Here is a 16515-nt window from a genome sequence, read left to right as displayed (position 1 = left end):
CTGGGCTCAGTAGGGTTCAACCTCTGGGTACCGATGAATGTTGGTACTGAAGTTCCTGGCAATCCGGTCCATAGTTGTTGAGATATTTCTGTCCGAATCAAAACTGAGTGACTGACCAACATCCCTATCCAAGGCTGTTAGCATGGCTAAAAATTTTAATCTCTTCTGTTACATAAATCAAAGATAGAGCACGGTGAGCCATGAAATCCTGAAATCTGAGCAACTGACCCTGTAATCATTGAGGCCTTGGTACTGATCAATGACCCTGACAACCTCTGCAGATAAATTATTATCATTTTGTGCTATGGAGCAGAAACGTGTTGGTATTACCCTCTAAATGATTCAGAAAATGCAAACACAACAGGGTTCAGGGTCAGTGTGTTAAAGGAATTAATAACTGTGTGTAGGAGGCTTCAGCCGTGATTTATAATGGTCAAACGTGCGAGATGCAAGTGGTAATAGTGGTGTCATCTGTGTCCTTGGACACTGAGTGTGTGTGTGTGTGTGTGTGTGTGTGTGTGTGTGTGTGTGTGTGTGTGTGGGTGTGTTTGTGTGTGTGTGTGTATTATTAACACAGCTTACGTCAGAGGTCTCAGGATTTGGATGCAGAACCACCTCTCAGTGTGGGAATGTTAAACTCTCATGGTCAACAGAGGACAAAAAAATCTTTGTAATGTGTGTGTGCGTGTGTGCGCTCATATTTTGTATTTAAATAGAGCAGATTAGTTATTAAGTATAAAACAGCTGAGCTCTTCCCCGCAGCCTCGTCATTGGTGGATTTTCCTGAATCGAAGCGCGGCGCAGCAGCATTGTGCGAGCGATAACAGAGACAGTCTCTCAGTAAACTGATGTTCTCAGCTCACGTCTTTAAGCATTTTCCTGAAGCAAACAGTTTACACAATGATAACTACCTTCTATCCATCCATCCGTCCATTTTCTATACCTGTTTATTCATGGTCACAGGGTGCTTTAGCCTCTCCCAGCATGCAGTGGGCCAGATGGAGGCTACATAACTACTTCTCATTGTGGTTATTTTCTTCTTTATTTCTATAGATATATTGCACAGTCACAGCAGGAGCATGCTACCAATCATTTCGCTACATACAGTAATATAATCTTATAATAAGAGCAGCTGTTGAGGATGTATTCAGAGAAGAAGAGAAAAATCATATTTTTATAATTATGATTATGGAGTTCAGGAGGTTTTTCATATTTTCTTCCAAGTGTGAAGGCCTCTTAAAATTATGAAAGTTTATCAGTGGCATAATAGAAAGCAGTGAGGGGGGGTTTAAGAGCTGTGAGATCATCTTGCTAAGAGCTGTTATTTTTTAAAGAGTTTCATTACTTTGGAGTCACAGTTTCAGAAGCTTTTTCACATTTAAAATATTATTCCGACCCTGGTGGGAAACATCGCGGTTTTGGCATGAAATTGAAAAACATGAAAGAAACTGAATAGTGGTGAATTATCTAAGTGAGGCTTTTAAGAAAATGTCTTTGTGGTTTCATTTTCCAGAAACTTCATTTCAAGTCTAAAACCCTGGTTCAGAGGGAAAACACTAATGGCCGATAAATTACACCAGAGCTGCAGCTGAATCTCAGTCAGGTCCGTTTGTGTTTTCCATCCCCTTCCGTTCGACTTGTGTGAATCTGGAAAGCGTCTATCCTCAGAGGAGATCTGAGAGGAGCACTCAGCATTGATCTGACTTTTAGTGGAACCGCAAACAGGCTGATGTTTCAGCTAATGTGCCTTTCACTGAGACTAATGCAACAGGGATGTTTTCCTGTGTTCAGTGTGCGAATGTGAGTCCAATTCGATGAGCTCATACCTTTGATTATCGTGTTCACTGTTAAAACGTTGTCTGTCGTTTGTCCGTGATGTAAAGTTTTAAGGTGATTTCACACCTCACCTGTTTGCTGCGGTTTAAACAAACTCTCATACATTTAATCTCTAAAAGGTGACTTTTGAGGCTTTTGTTATGTATCCAGGAATGATTAAGGAGCGTGGTAAAGTAATCAATGAAGATAAGTTCATATAGTAAACAGTGAGTCCATGATGAATTATTAATGAGCTCATATAAAACTAATAAAAAGTTCTTTGTTAATGTTTTATTAAAAACATCGCAATAACTGATGATGGATTTTGTGCATCATTTGTTGTGATGTACTTCCTGTAAAACTAATTGAAATCCCAACAGAGCCATAATGTGGAAAAGGAAGAGACAAATCAGATCCAGGCCTGGTTCTTCAGGGACTCTCTAACCTGCATCATCTAAACTATAGAGTTGCAGGATCGTATGAGTTTGTTAGCCTTGGTAGCAGCGTGGCTTCATGTATTGTCCACCACTTTGGATCGATTGTGATGAAATGTGGTTCAGGCATTCATGGTTCCCAGCTCATGAATCCTAATAACTTTGATGAGCTCCGGACTTTGTCCGCAGCGCCACCATGAGGTTTATACTATTTGGTTGTAACTGAAATATTTTGACAAGAATGGATGGAAATGTTCAAAAAGAATGACATTCCCATCAGCCTCAGCTGTACTCTGTGTTTAGCTGAACTCAGATGGTGAGCATGGTAAATATTATACCTGCTAACCATCAGCAGGTTAGCATGTGAGAATGTTAGCATGCTGAGGTTAGCATTAAGCTCAGTAAAGTACAGAGTTGCCAGCATGACTGTGGACTCTTAGTCTTGTTTTAATCTTCATCTGAATCTGGATATACTTGGAATAGTTACAAACTTAAATCGTTCATATCATCAGTTATAAAAATCGTTAAAATGGACACAAATAAATGGACACAAATCAACCGTCAGTAACAACATTTGTCAACAAAAAAAGTAGAGTAAAACTATGTGAATGCTGCAGTTTCTACAGGTTCATTAGCTGAAGCTACATTTTTCCATCAGTTTGCTCTTCGGTGTCTTTCTAGTTGTAGTTTGTTATTCTCCAAGAGAGCTAAACTACAGGTGTGTGGCCAAGATCTGTTTGTAGTCTTCAGTAAGCAACTGTGCCATGCTCTGTTTCTGTCTGAGCCTCGTAATAATGTGTTCTTTTCATCTGTAGTCTGGAGTTATGATTTTTTTTTTGTCTCGTGTTCACAGCCTGTAGTTTCATTCTATAATGTGTGTTAGTGTTTCCAATCTGTCCGTTTGTAGTGTTTTAGAGTCTGAATCGTCTCCCCGAGCTGCTGTATTATATTGTATCAGGTCCCTCTCCACCTGCTGGCCTCTCTCTCTCTGCAGGTCTATAAATTACACAGAGGAGTCATGTTTGAGGAAGTAAACAACTGGAGGGCCGCCATGGGATCAGCGCTCCACAGGAACAACACTTGATCAAAATGAATTCTGCTACTGATCCCATGGCCACTGCGAATGTCAACACTGAACCAAAAAAATATGAGGGGTGGCAGAAAACCACAGGGTTTGTGGGAAATGTGGTCCTAATTTTAAGAAAGTCACTGGAGCTAGCTACTAAAGGGGCTACAGGTCATTTCCATCTTGATTTCACATGCATGCTGTAATTAACTCAGCAGTAATATAATGATGTTAACAAATAAACCTTTAAAATATTGATACAGTAGTGAAACTACTGGTGCGTGACGGCCTTCCAACCCTCGTGTGGGAGGAAAAATGACAACACTAAAGAAAAGAAAGCAGCAGCCAGTGATGGAAAAACAATAAGATGGATGTCTCTGTTTTTGTCTCCCTCTCTTCTCCCATTCTTTCTATTGCTCTCTCTCTCTCCCCAGGGTCCACAGCTGAGAAGTGATACATGGCTCAGTAATAGTCTGAGCCCTGGGGGGGACAGCGGCTATGTGGCCTTGGTAAGAGACTATCAACACACACACACACACACGCACACCTTCACACCCAGCCACGCACGGCCAGTCACGAGAGTGCAGGCAGACACACAGGAGCAGACACAGGTTTGACTAATATGAGCTTCTGAAGGCTGAAACCATCTGAAACAGCAGAGGACAGTAAAACTTTTCAACTGAAACCAAAAACTCGTGACTCGTCCGTTGTGTTGTCTCTGTGCTGCAGAAACCGTGGGTTTAAAATAAAACAGTGGCAGTGAAACAGTGAGGGTAACGTGTTGACTTTCAGCTCTAATTTGAAGGTGTTGACATTTACATTATGAACAGCGTGTAGGATCTGGAGCTCTTTTCATGCATAGCTCACAGGCGTCCCGGGGCAAAAGCAAGTGGTCATACATCCACCATCTATACCTGCTTACCATGCAAGAGGAGCCTTTCCCTGCGCAGACTGGGTGAGAGACAGGGTACACCCTGGACAAGCTGGCTAACTATCACAGGGCTGACACGTGCAGACAGTCCATTCACACCTTCGCCAATTTAGAGTCACTAATTAATCTCGACTATGGACTGTGGGAGGAAACCGGAGCTCCCGCAGACTCAGGGAGAACATGTGAACTCCAGACACAAAGGCCCGAGCTGTCTGGAAGATTCAAACTCAGGACCTCCTCACTGTGAGGCTGCAGAGCAAACAACAAGTAACATCAACTTTCTTTGTTTTTCTTTTTTAGATTATGCTTTATAGTTTTTGCCCTCCTGGCACAGATAGTATAGAGACAGGCATGAAATGAAGCAGGAGAGGGATGTGTGAGATGTAACAAATAATAGCAGGGATGTTGGAGTTATATTGTGTGCCACTTAGCCTCCAGGACGGCCACTCATATTTAACATCTCTGTGACTGTCTGAAGTCCAGCTCTCAGACATCCCTGGTGGTTCTCTGCCAGACCGGCACAACCACCAGCTCCAGTCTGGTCTGCAGGAGCAAAACAAATAATCAGCTGGACTAACGTCAGGTCACTGATTTAAAAAAAAAAAAAAATACACAGTAGTAATGTGGATACCCTCAAATAAAAGCTGAAAGACAACACTTTAACCCAGCGCTCAATAAAAGGGTACTCCTGTGACAGAATCAGACTCATAGGCAGTTTTTAAAAAATGTCATCTGTTTTATTCCACACATTCTTCTTCCTTGTCGCCTACAATACCCATAATGCATTTCAACCCCCAATAGTTTGGTTGGATATTCGGGTGTGTTATACTAGTAGAAGCAAATTTAGGCCCAATCCCAACGTCCACCCTCATGGACTCAAAGACTTTGAGGCGCATTCCCGTTAAGTCCATGAGGGCTTAGTGCTGTCCCACTGTGAAACCATCAAGTGCATGATGTCTCTCTCTCTCTCTCTCTCTCTCTCTCTCTCTCTCTCTCTGTCTCTCTCTCTCTCTCTCTCTCTCTATCTATCTTTCTCTGAGCCCTTTATGCACACTTTCCGTAAATCTGCGTTTCTGCAGACTTTTCCAGAGGGAATTACCCACAGTTCATAGCGTTGTGAAGTTAAACATGGGCACCCACTGGCAACAGCCAAGGCCAGAGGCATTATGTTTTAGGGTTGTCTGTCCCATTTTCATGAACATGATATCTCAGTAACACCTTGAGTGAACGTCTTTGACATTTGACACAAACATTCAGTTGGACTCAAGGATGAACTGAGTACAACCTGGTGGTCCAAGGTCAAAGGTCAAAGTTCACTGTGATCTCACAAATCACATATTTTGACAGATAGATATTTATCCCCTAAGGGAAATTCATGAATGAAGGATATAATTAAGTGATGACATTTTGTGTGTAAATGGTCAAAGGTCAACTTCACTGTGACATCATAATGTTCTGCAAAATCACTTCTGGTCATTTGGTCATTATTCAATGCTGTAACTCAGGAAGGAGAGATTGTGACCAGATTTACATTTTACAACCATGAGGTGGTGATTCTAGTTTCATTTTCAAGCTTGTCATCTTCAGACCCAAGTTGTACAGCCAAAGATTTGTGAACAGACTTTGATGTGTAAAAAAAAAAGAAAAAAAAAAAAGCCACATTCCAGTGAGCTGCAGTACAGAGACAAAACAACAGAAACTCTGACACTGTCCTAATACCTTCCAAATGCTCAAACACACACACACAGACAAATCCACCCTGCACACATTGTGAATCCGTCTTTTCTTTCAAAGTTTAGATCTGTTGACCTTTCTTGAGGCCGCGGCCCGGCCGTCTAACAGCAGGAGGCAGTTCTGGGTGAGTAACAGCGCTTCTTTTTCTCACCTCTAAAAGATTTGAGGAGACATGAAATGACACTCTCTCTCTCTCACACACACACACACACACACACACACACACACACACACACACACACACACACACACACACACACACCACCACCATGTCTGTTTCTGACTGTTCAGATAGAAGAGGAGAGCTGAGGACACCAGCACTGCCGTCTTTTGTATTCAGTCACAGTGGCTTTCAGCAAAATGGGAAAATAGATTGAGGTGTGCAGAAATGATGGAGGCATTAAAAAAGAAAAAAAAAAAAAAGATAATAGCATTTTACCTGATCCCCATCTTTCCGTACCGGCACCGCATCCACTGCTGGTGAGGCAAAGAGAAAAAGAAACAGAGAGAAATGAATTTAAGATAATTTCATTATCAGGTGTTGTGATAGCTACAGGTATCAATCCATGTGCAGAAAACACAGATGCAAAAAATATCAGCCATGAATACACAATTGCTTTGTCTCGACCATCTGTGATAGCAGAGGAACAGGAAGATAGAGGCGTGAGCGAGGAACGCTGACAGAGAGAGGGAGGAGGAGATAACAGTATGTCAGGCTGATGCAGCCTTCAACGTGCTCGCTGAGGGAAAATGACAACGCTGTCCAGTATTCCTCTCTCACACTCACACACACTCACACACACAAACACACACCAAGCTAAAATTAGATTAATTATCCACGCCAAGCTTTGGCACACAGAGGGCACAGCCAGTATGAGTCATGAAGGCCAGAGATGATTCTGAAATATTTGCGGGTGATGAAAGGGGAAGCCATTCTGCCTGTTACTATCATAGGAAATAGAGAGCTGCTTTAATAATTTAGTGGTAATGAAATAGAAAACAGAGGCTGTTATTGTCTGGCTGAGGAGAAAAGCCAGACTCTGGGGACTGTGACGATAGCTGACGGTACCCTCTCCTCATATTACATGATGACCTTGAGTGTGACCTTAACAGTATTTAGTTATCTAATGCAGCATGTGAGGAGCCTTCATGTGACTCTGGGTAATCACTGTCCTCAGTGTCTGTGTTCACACTGTGCAGTGACAGTATTCCAGCCTAATCAGACTGATTTGCTTTGATTTGTTTTGTTTTCACTTCATTATCTCCTCAGACCTCGTCCTCACGGCAGCAGTTTTTTCTTTAGGAGACGTTGGTTTGTTTTTGTCCCAACCAATTAGTAGTGAGGGACATTTCATATCCATCACATCAGCTTTAACTTAACGTTTGTCACGTCAGTTAAAGGGATATGTCCATTTTAGAGTTGTTATTTCTGTAAGTCTGCAACAAACAGCTTGTCATCAGCACTTGCCATTTTTCAGGCTGTTTGTGATACTTTATCCTGCGTGTGAGGCTCTGATTTGGTAACCAAACCTGAGAAATGGACTGAATATAGACACAAAATAATAATAATAATAATGATAATGCTGTCAGTCTAATTCATCTTTAACTTTGTTTATAGTGCATTTTGTCAAATGAATTACACTCACATACGAGTGTAATGAGGTGGAGAGAGAGTCTGTGACCGTAACTGTACAATTACACTACATTAATACTGAAAAGGTAAAAATGAACCCATGAATGATAAACTCTGCCATCACCATATTATTATATGTGTGTAATTATTGACATAATATCAATATTTCTAATTCTAATATTTAAAATATTTTATATTTTTTTAAATATCAATGTTATATGTGAAAATATAATAATAAAATAAAATGATAAAATACAAAAAACAACATTTAATATAAAATATTTAATGTTTTAGGTGAGAAACATGTTTTCATGCTGTGATGTTGAGGTTTGACGGCCGGCAGATTTTTGATCATTCATTGACATGTAATTAGTAATGTGTTTACTTGAATGAATTATTTGTGCTCCCTGATAACTGAATTGTGTTTTAATACGTTCAAAACTGAAGTCAGCGGTTGTTAGCAGCAGGATAGAAGCTGTTTTCATGCAGAGATGCATCAGTTCACCGGACTTATTCTTTATCTCAATGGTTTCCATTCGTCCTTGTCTCTCTGCACTCTGTCTCATACAGTTTTGATGCAGATGTTGTTTTCAGCTCCGTGTTTACTCTTTGGTGCTGCGCAGTGCAGTGCAAAATACACAGTGGAAGTTGTCACGGACAAACTAAATGTACTGGCCGGGTTTGATGCAGTTTTAGTTTGATTTTGGACTGAGATATGTGGAGGTTTAAAATATAGGATAATATTCTCTGTTCTGTAAGTCTGTATGCTCGACAGGTGACGCACTTTTGAGTGTGCTTCTGTCAAATGTCAAGACGTCGCCTCACTTTCCTGTCACCCGGCCCACAATGAGCGAGCAGCACTTTTATTACGGATGTGTAGATGGACAATAACATGCAGTCTGGAGAAAATGACACCGGGATTAGTGTGGTGCGTGTTAGCGGTGGAGAGATATCAGTCGGTATCAGTGGCGGCTCAGAAGCTAAATGGGTTTAGATGTCGAGTGTGAGGTCAGCGGTTGGATTCGCAAAAACAAACAGGAAAAAGTCAGGAGAGACAAGTGAAGCAGAAACACTCACGGCCACAGATGACTTGCTGAGGCTGGGAAGAATAAGTGTTTGAATAATGTTTATTTGAACAACGTCAATCGGTTTAAGGAGAATCCTGTTTGTGTTCGCACATGGAAACATCAGTCACATGAGTTCTGATCCTAGACTTGATGAACCTGAATATGTGGAACTATTCACAACAAAAACAGGAATACTTTGGTTTAAGATCAAATCAACATGTATCAGAATCAGTTTGCACAGAGAGGAATAGAAGTTAATCAGAAAACACAAACAGTATGATTAGTTATATGCAGTAATCTAAGTCAAAATAGATCAAACCTAAAAAAAAAAAAAAAATACTAATTAAATCTAATTAGTATTTACTTTTTTCTGCCAGTGGAGGAGTGAGTTTTATTGGATTTAGTTGCAGGACACTCATTCTACGTTTGATGCCAGTAGTGTGTTGAAAAGGCTGAATAATTATCACTCCTCTTGTTTATCCTCCATTGCTGGCAGTTTGAATGGAGAAGCCAGGTGCAGAATACATACGGTACCTGCCAACATGTGGGTTTGACAATACGGGAAATACTACATAATAAACACATAACAAGATTCATTTACACTTTTTTAAAATTTGAATTCCATCATATAACCTTTAGATAAACATTACATGAATATACAATTAACTCGTTTAGTTAAACTTGTTAATTGAAATTAAATTTGTTAATTTAATGACAGATAATCCTGCAGTCGAACCAGCCTGAACACTTGAATCAGGTTGTGGGTTGCCAGGTTGTCGTAACAGATGGGTTATGTATGTAATGTCTGGATTCTGTGTCTAGCTCGCGTTTCATACACAATCTGACAACTTGGATAACGTCAGACAAACATTAAAGGTATGGATCATTAAATTGAGTTCAGGCAGCCAGACTTTAAATGAAGGTGGGACGCCAGAGAGTGAAACACCAGCCCGCACAGACGACAGACACTGATCGGGATCTTTGAGAACTTTAAATCATGTAACCGGGGATATGAATAACTGCTCGGTGGCTTCCCTCCCACTCTGTCTGGCGAGCTGCGCTGGTTGCTCCTGCTATGACTCAGAGCTGATGTGGTTCACCTGGTCGTCCTGGGCCCTGAAGGCTGTAAAAGCTTGCGTCCAGCTGGCACCCACCCTGTGTGTTTGCCCTCTTTGATTTGGCAGCGTTCAAGACTTCCATAGCACAATACAGCATCTCACACTTCTCTGCATCCAGGCCTGAAAGTAATGAACATTTTCACATTGTTCTCACATTAAGCTTTAACCGGTAAATGTTTTGACTGATGAACGACTTCAGCAGTTGGTCAATGATCAGTATTGTCGATATTCATTTTCTAATCGACTCTACACGCTCTGCTGTCACTGCTGATTTTTGCTCACTGAACTCCAGCTACATCTGAATAAGGACTTCTTGTTTTGTCTCAATCTGCCATCCAGGTTGTGACAGTGTTTTCCATGTAGGCTTAATATCCTGAATATAAACAGAGACAGGAAATGACTCATAACCAGGACACCAGTATGCATGTAAATACACTCAGTCCTCTCACATGGATCCCAATGAATCGATTGAATCCAGCGTTTCTTCTCTGAATTGCCATCTTATATCGCAGCATTAAGACGGGTGAAGATGAAATCTGTGTCCAGTGTAACACTGAGAGCCAGCGCTAAAATTAGATTAATTATCCACGCCATGCCTTGGCACAGGGGGGGCACGACCTGTATGAGTCAGCGAGGCCTGGGATGTTGAAGGATATTAGATTTAAGTGGTGATGAAAGGAGAGGCTTCCCCCTCGTTAACACAAATTATAACCTACATCTCTAATATCTCGCGGTAAGAAGTGAGATAAAATGCTGCTCCCGCTGGATCCAAGACGCTGCAGGAGACACCGAAATACTCAAAGTCAAGTGCTATGAAATTAGCCGAACTTCAGCTACAGAAGTCGAGATAAGGGTGCTTGTGTAGAAATTTGCTTAAGTTGTTGAATATCACCACGAGATTGTTTCGAGCGGGTTTTTTCTCCACATCTCGTCAGTGGAGCAGTTCATCGCTGGAGGCTTAAAAGTCCTCCTCTAGCCCCGTCGCCCCTCTTTCATCTCCTCTTTGATGAAAGGCTGATTGAAGTGGATTTAACAGCCGAAATCAATAAGGCAGCCTCGACTCACTTACCAGTCTACTTCGCACTAAATAGCCGATATTTCTTATGTATTGTATTCGCAACATATGGCCCAACATCCACATCGATGCCGTCCGCATTGATTTCATGCTGTCTGCCAGGCCCCGCTGAAGGGAGCGCTGCCGATCGACAGAGCCTAAAAATACCTCAGCCTTCATACTCCCTTCAATGGAGACTTAAAGCTTTCCATCCAAATCAATATCAATAAATCCCCTCTGGGCAATGGGCGGAGGTGGTGGGAGGAGAGGAAGGAGTGATGGGGGGGGGGGGGGGTTATCGTCACTGGGGTTCAGAGGTAGAAGATACAGTCTGGAGATGTTGTGCGTCACCTCGAGGGACAAGACATGACAGCTCTGAACCGAAGTTGCTCCAAGAGATCGATTGGTACAGGGTGAAAGAACCGACTGTGGAGCTGCAGATAACGCTTGATTTCAAAATGTTATGTTTCCATTCGGATTCAAACAATGACTTACAATCTCTAAAATGCTGCTAGTGTTATTCGCTCTTGTTGATACCTGCCTAAAAAGTCCATGACGTGAAGACATCCAAATTTTCCAGCAGCTATTGCAGATAAGCGAGGCTGCTCTGCCCTGATATATATTTTTATTTCAGGTTTGTTTCATCAGGCCTGTCCACTCACTCATGATACTTCTCCTCCTGGGTGAAGCTGCAGAGAGGGTTTTCATTTCAGAAATCGTTGTAGACATCAGCGACACTAAACGTCAGGTTTTGGTTTCAGTCCCGCTGAATCAAACAGCGAAGGCTTCTTTGTGAAGTCGCCAGTTAGCGTCAGCATCAGTGACAGAGAAATCCATCACCACAGGGGGGGAACAGAGAACACAGGAGCAGAAAACCCACCAGAATGTGAAGCAGCAAAACACCTTACCGACTGTGTTTAATTCACTCTCTTGGCCCCGAGTTAAACCTGCAATAACCAGTTTTTTGTCAACTTATGGGCAGCAGTAACAAATGAACACAACATTGACATACCATCATCCATTAGCAACATGTTTGTTGTTTCATTTGTTTTTAGCTCCGTGTTTGGTCTCCACCAGCTCCTGAGGGAAACATCTGGCTCTTTAGCTGCTGAATGCTCCGCTGTGTTCACCAGCCGCTCTCTGACTATGTCTGTCTGCTGTTTGCAGTGCTGCAGCTGAAAAACGTTAACTTTATCAGTGACGGAAACAGTGAAACTGCATAGATCACTCTCGATACTGCTATCTATCTATCTATCTATCTATCTATCTATCTATCTATCTATCTATCTATATATCTATCTATCTATATATCTATATATCTATCTATCTATATATCTATATATCTATCTATCTATCTCTGAATCTCTGAGGGGAGCTGCAGCTTCAGATGATGATGTTGGATCATCGCTTCCAGAGACACCTCTCTCACACTGTTTTCACATGTTTCCCTGTTTTATGCAGAGGGTTTGTTTTAGGAAGAGATCGTCCTTCATCAGTAAAGGTGACCAGTGTTGACTGTGACCGGTGCTCTCAAGTGTCAGAGCCACACCCCGCCTCCACACCACGAATGGTGAAGACCCACTAATGCAGCGCAAAGCCAGGTTCAACCTCATTACTTTTCTACTGACAGGAATGAAAGCACTCTCAAAGCATTGTGGGATAACAGGTGACACGAGAAAAGGGAGGGGCTGAAAGTTTTACAGAGACACGGTGGATGTGATGTGAATACGGTTTATTTTCAGTGGGTCTACAGGCGTTTTTGTAGCAAGATAACAACGGCGTGCAGCTTTGCTACTTAAATATCTTTTGTCTGATGAAACAACACTGCTGCTGTTTTCTGTGGTCAGGACTGACTCACAAACCCACAGCTGAGAGCAGCACACTCAGGCCTGTTCTCCAGAGACTGTCTATAATAACACATTCTAGGTAACACACAGGAGAGAGGTACCAGCTGAACGAGACAGTGAGTTTACACAAACAGAGAAAGAAAAAAACCCCACCGCAGAAAATGACTCCCACACTGAAGTTTAAGATTAGAGACTGGAACAATGTGAGAGCATCAGACAGAGGAGGGGAAGGAATTTCCTTTTCTGACAGTTTGAAGTTCTCTTTGATTTCAGAAACCACATTAAATTCACTGCAGAGCCGGTGATTCCTGAGCCGACCCACACCCACACGTCTACTCACACAAACACATTTCATAACATCATTCAGGCCTGACCCAGTCGTTTGGGTGAAGGACAACATTTCTGGTGTGTTCAGATGACTTATTCAACTCTCTCTCTCTCTCTCCCTCTCTCTCTCTCCCTCTCTCTCTCTCTGTCTCTCTCTCTCTCTCTCTCTCTGTGTTAATGAAAGACGTGCAGTCTTAGTCATGACTCTGCTCTCTGTGAGTACATTTGAGATGCGACCCAGGGGATCCTGGAGGCCATTTACTCCACACAACACACCCACCCACATGGAGCCACACACGCACACACACGCGCACATGCGCACACACTGAGAAACAGACAAACCACGGACTTCTGGAGTTGATGGAGCTCCTCGCCGGAGCCACAGGGGAGGAAGGAGAGGGTGAGAGAGACACAGGGGGAAGATGAAGACTCTCAAGAAGACAGAGAGAGGAACAAAACCGAGAGACTGTTCGAAGCTCGAAAACCGCGGGGCAGGGGGTATGTCGAGGAAAGAGCAGCAAGGGCTGCTGGGAAAATAAGATAAAGCCAAAAAGCTAGAAAGATAAGAAAAGGAGAAGGAGTGGAGGGAGAGAGGGAGCAGTGGTGATCCAGCTGTGATCACATTGATGCAAAAATCAATTATAGTTTCAGAAGAATACAGAATTCATCATTTCTGTCATAAAAGACCTTTTTTAAGTCACATTTACTTGATATCTTCTTCCACGACAAACCTGTCAGTGAATTCAAATTCAAATTCATCAAATACTTTTTTAGAAGAATCCCCAAAAATGTGCAGGTATTTCATTAACTACGTCAAATCCATTTGATAGCAGACTTATTATTAAGATTACTCCCTGGTGATTGACAGAGCTGAATTTGTTTTGTAATATTTGCATACATCATTATTCTTGCTCTGTAAGAAAATAGAAACAGAACATCAGTAAAATAAGAAGAGATTGTGTGAAAATGTGTGAAATAATCCAAAGTCTTTACTGAAACAATGGCAGCTGCTTGGACTAATAAGACTAGTAAGTTTGTACACCAATCAGTCTGTTGCCATTTGATGGGCGTTTACCCAGAGTTCCCTGCAGTACCTGGAGGGCATGCGGCCTGCTCCACAGTCATTACTGTCACTCACTGACCATTTACTCTCTCTCTCTCTCTCTCTCTCTCTCTCTCTCTCTCTCTCTCTCTTTTTCATCATCTGTGTTAGTCTGTGAGATTAATGTTGATTTGATAACTGCACTTTACGACAGAGCACAATGGTTCAAATGAAGTGGTTGTTCATAGTGACACACAGCACACACACAGAGAATAATCTCCCAACCATACAGCTGTTTTTCCTTTGTTTTGGTTTTCCAGCCAGAACTCTGCTTTCATCAGTCTGGTTTCCAGCCACAACAGGCAGCTGTTTTTAGCCCTGAACCTACAATAAACACGCAGCACACACTACCTGCCCCGTGCCACAGAGCGAACAGAGATGTGTGACTAGCTAGTGAACATAGTGGAGCGTTTAGCAGCTAAAGAGCCAGACATTTCCCCCGGGGAGTTGGTGAACACCAAAACAGAGCTGGAAGGAGAGGGGTTATTGTGTGAGGTGGCCAGAAACACTACTCTGAATGAATGTTAATGTTGTTGTGTTTATTCGTGCGTGCGTGCGTGCGTGCGCTGGACAGGCTGTTGTTTTACAAAGCCCAAGTTGTGTTTTCTATATCTGGGAGGGCCTGGGTTCAACGAGGGTGTGCGTGACGTAGATTTGTCATCTTCCCATGTTTGCAAGCGTCCACACAGATCGTCGGTTTGCAGCCCAAGATTTACCATACAGTACGTGCTGATAGGGGTGTGAACATGTCTTTGTATGCAGACATTCGATGTAGTGTAAACAGGACTGCCAAGCGTCTGCCACAAAATGAGTTCAGTACCAGACATTTTTATGGTCCAGGTTTAATCACGCAGCTCTATCATCAGTATATCTGTTTGCTTATGGAGTCAAACTCAGGCTAAGCTAATCTCATAATTCTCTACATTTATTTCTACAATAATTATCGATGAATCACTTTTTTCTCAACCAATTGATTGATCTTTTGTTACATTAAATGTTAGCAAATACTGAAGAGTGCCACAATTCCTTTACACCCAGGTTAACGCCATCAGACCACCTGTTTGTTTGCTCATCGGTTCGAAATTCATAACACATAACTGAAATACTGGGACCAGACAATGTTTGGCATATTTACTTGAAAACTATTGTTGGTCATCAAATTGTTGCAGATCCGTTTTCTGTTGATCAACAGATATATAATCAGACGACCAAATTCTTGTTAATTTCCATCAATGATTTGCTGTGCAGCAGATTCTTTCCACCAGTAAGTGTTGGAGATCTAATTATGTGACTGGTTTTAGGCAAACATTGATGTGAAACATGCTAATGCCTCCTCCATGAATTGTACTTGGTAATTAATCTGAGTCAGAGTTTGTTTGTGAATTAAAGAGTGTTTTATGAAGCTGCGGCGTAATTTTTTGCTTGTTAGACTGTGAATCACGCAGCTCTGAGCCTCTGAGGTTTCGGTACAGTAGGTGTGAGGCTACTGCCCTTTGAGGAAAAGGTCATCTCTGTTTGTGCACGTCTCCAAAGTCTCTGCAGTGGAGTCGAGAAAAAACACACAAAGACCATCAGATATAAAAGGAAGGGCCTTCTTCACATAGGTGTCATTAAAAATAGTTAAAGGTCCCATATAGTATAAAGGTAGATGTCCATGTGCTGTTTGATTATAAAGCAGGTCTAGGTTCTATATTAACACTGTGAAAATATCAAAGCGCTCAGTCCACAGAGAAATGCACACGGACTGTATTCAGAAACTGAGCCTTAAAACCAGCCATCAGGCCTTCTGGAACTTTGTGATGTCACAACACCCACCCACCTGAACACACCATCCAACCTTGCAGGATTTGGTTTCTAGTCAGCTCACACACCTGTTGTTACTAGAGCTTTAACACTGTTTTTTCCACATAAAAAGTGGAAGCACATCTATGCTTACTTCCTCATTGAGAAATTCTGGATCATGCCTTTGCCCCGCCCACCACTCTGCTTGTGCTAGGTTGACGGACACATGAATCCCTGGCTGTCTGAACCTGTCATCAGTTCACTGCAGTGCAAGGTGGAAATACTCAGTCATGTTTCACTCATGATATGTGTTGTAGTATACAAACAAACACCATATGGACATTAACAAGATTAAACATTTGATTTCCATCAGAGGGCGTCTTTAACACCCATGAAACGTCATATTCTCAAACTGTTTACTGTGGCAATCAGTTCTGTTATGATTAGAAAATAAAGTGTTCTAATTTACATAATTGGCGTGCAAATTTTAGTTCAGGTCATTAATTTGCAAAGCCATAGAACTGTAATAAATCTAAGTAACAGGTGAGTAGGTGAGAAAAACAACAACAATAAAAATATGAACTTTTTCTCAAAAAAAAAAGAAA

The 16515-nt window shown here is 41.9% G+C and overlaps 1 protein-coding gene across 3 annotated transcripts in view; it reads right to left on the bottom strand.

Annotated features, from left to right (window-relative positions):
* Positions 1–16515, bottom strand: part of LOC111233234 — a 53909-nt gene that overhangs the window by 20465 nt on the left and 16929 nt on the right. For all 3 annotated transcript variants that reach the window (XM_022761000.1, XM_022761001.1, XM_022761002.1), the window contains exon 2: positions 6420–6457. In XM_022761000.1, the coding sequence (XP_022616721.1) occupies positions 6420–6457 (38 nt within the window). The remainder of the gene's footprint in view (positions 1–6419; positions 6458–16515) is intronic.

The sequence above is a fragment of the Seriola dumerili genome, unplaced genomic scaffold, assembly GCF_002260705.1.
Source record: "Seriola dumerili isolate Sdu_G_001 unplaced genomic scaffold, Sdu_1.0 BDQW01000381.1, whole genome shotgun sequence".
Taxonomy (NCBI): Eukaryota; Metazoa; Chordata; class Actinopteri; order Carangiformes; family Carangidae; genus Seriola; species Seriola dumerili.
Note: the sequence above shows the minus strand (reverse complement) of the source record. Positions and strands in the feature narration are given on the sequence as shown.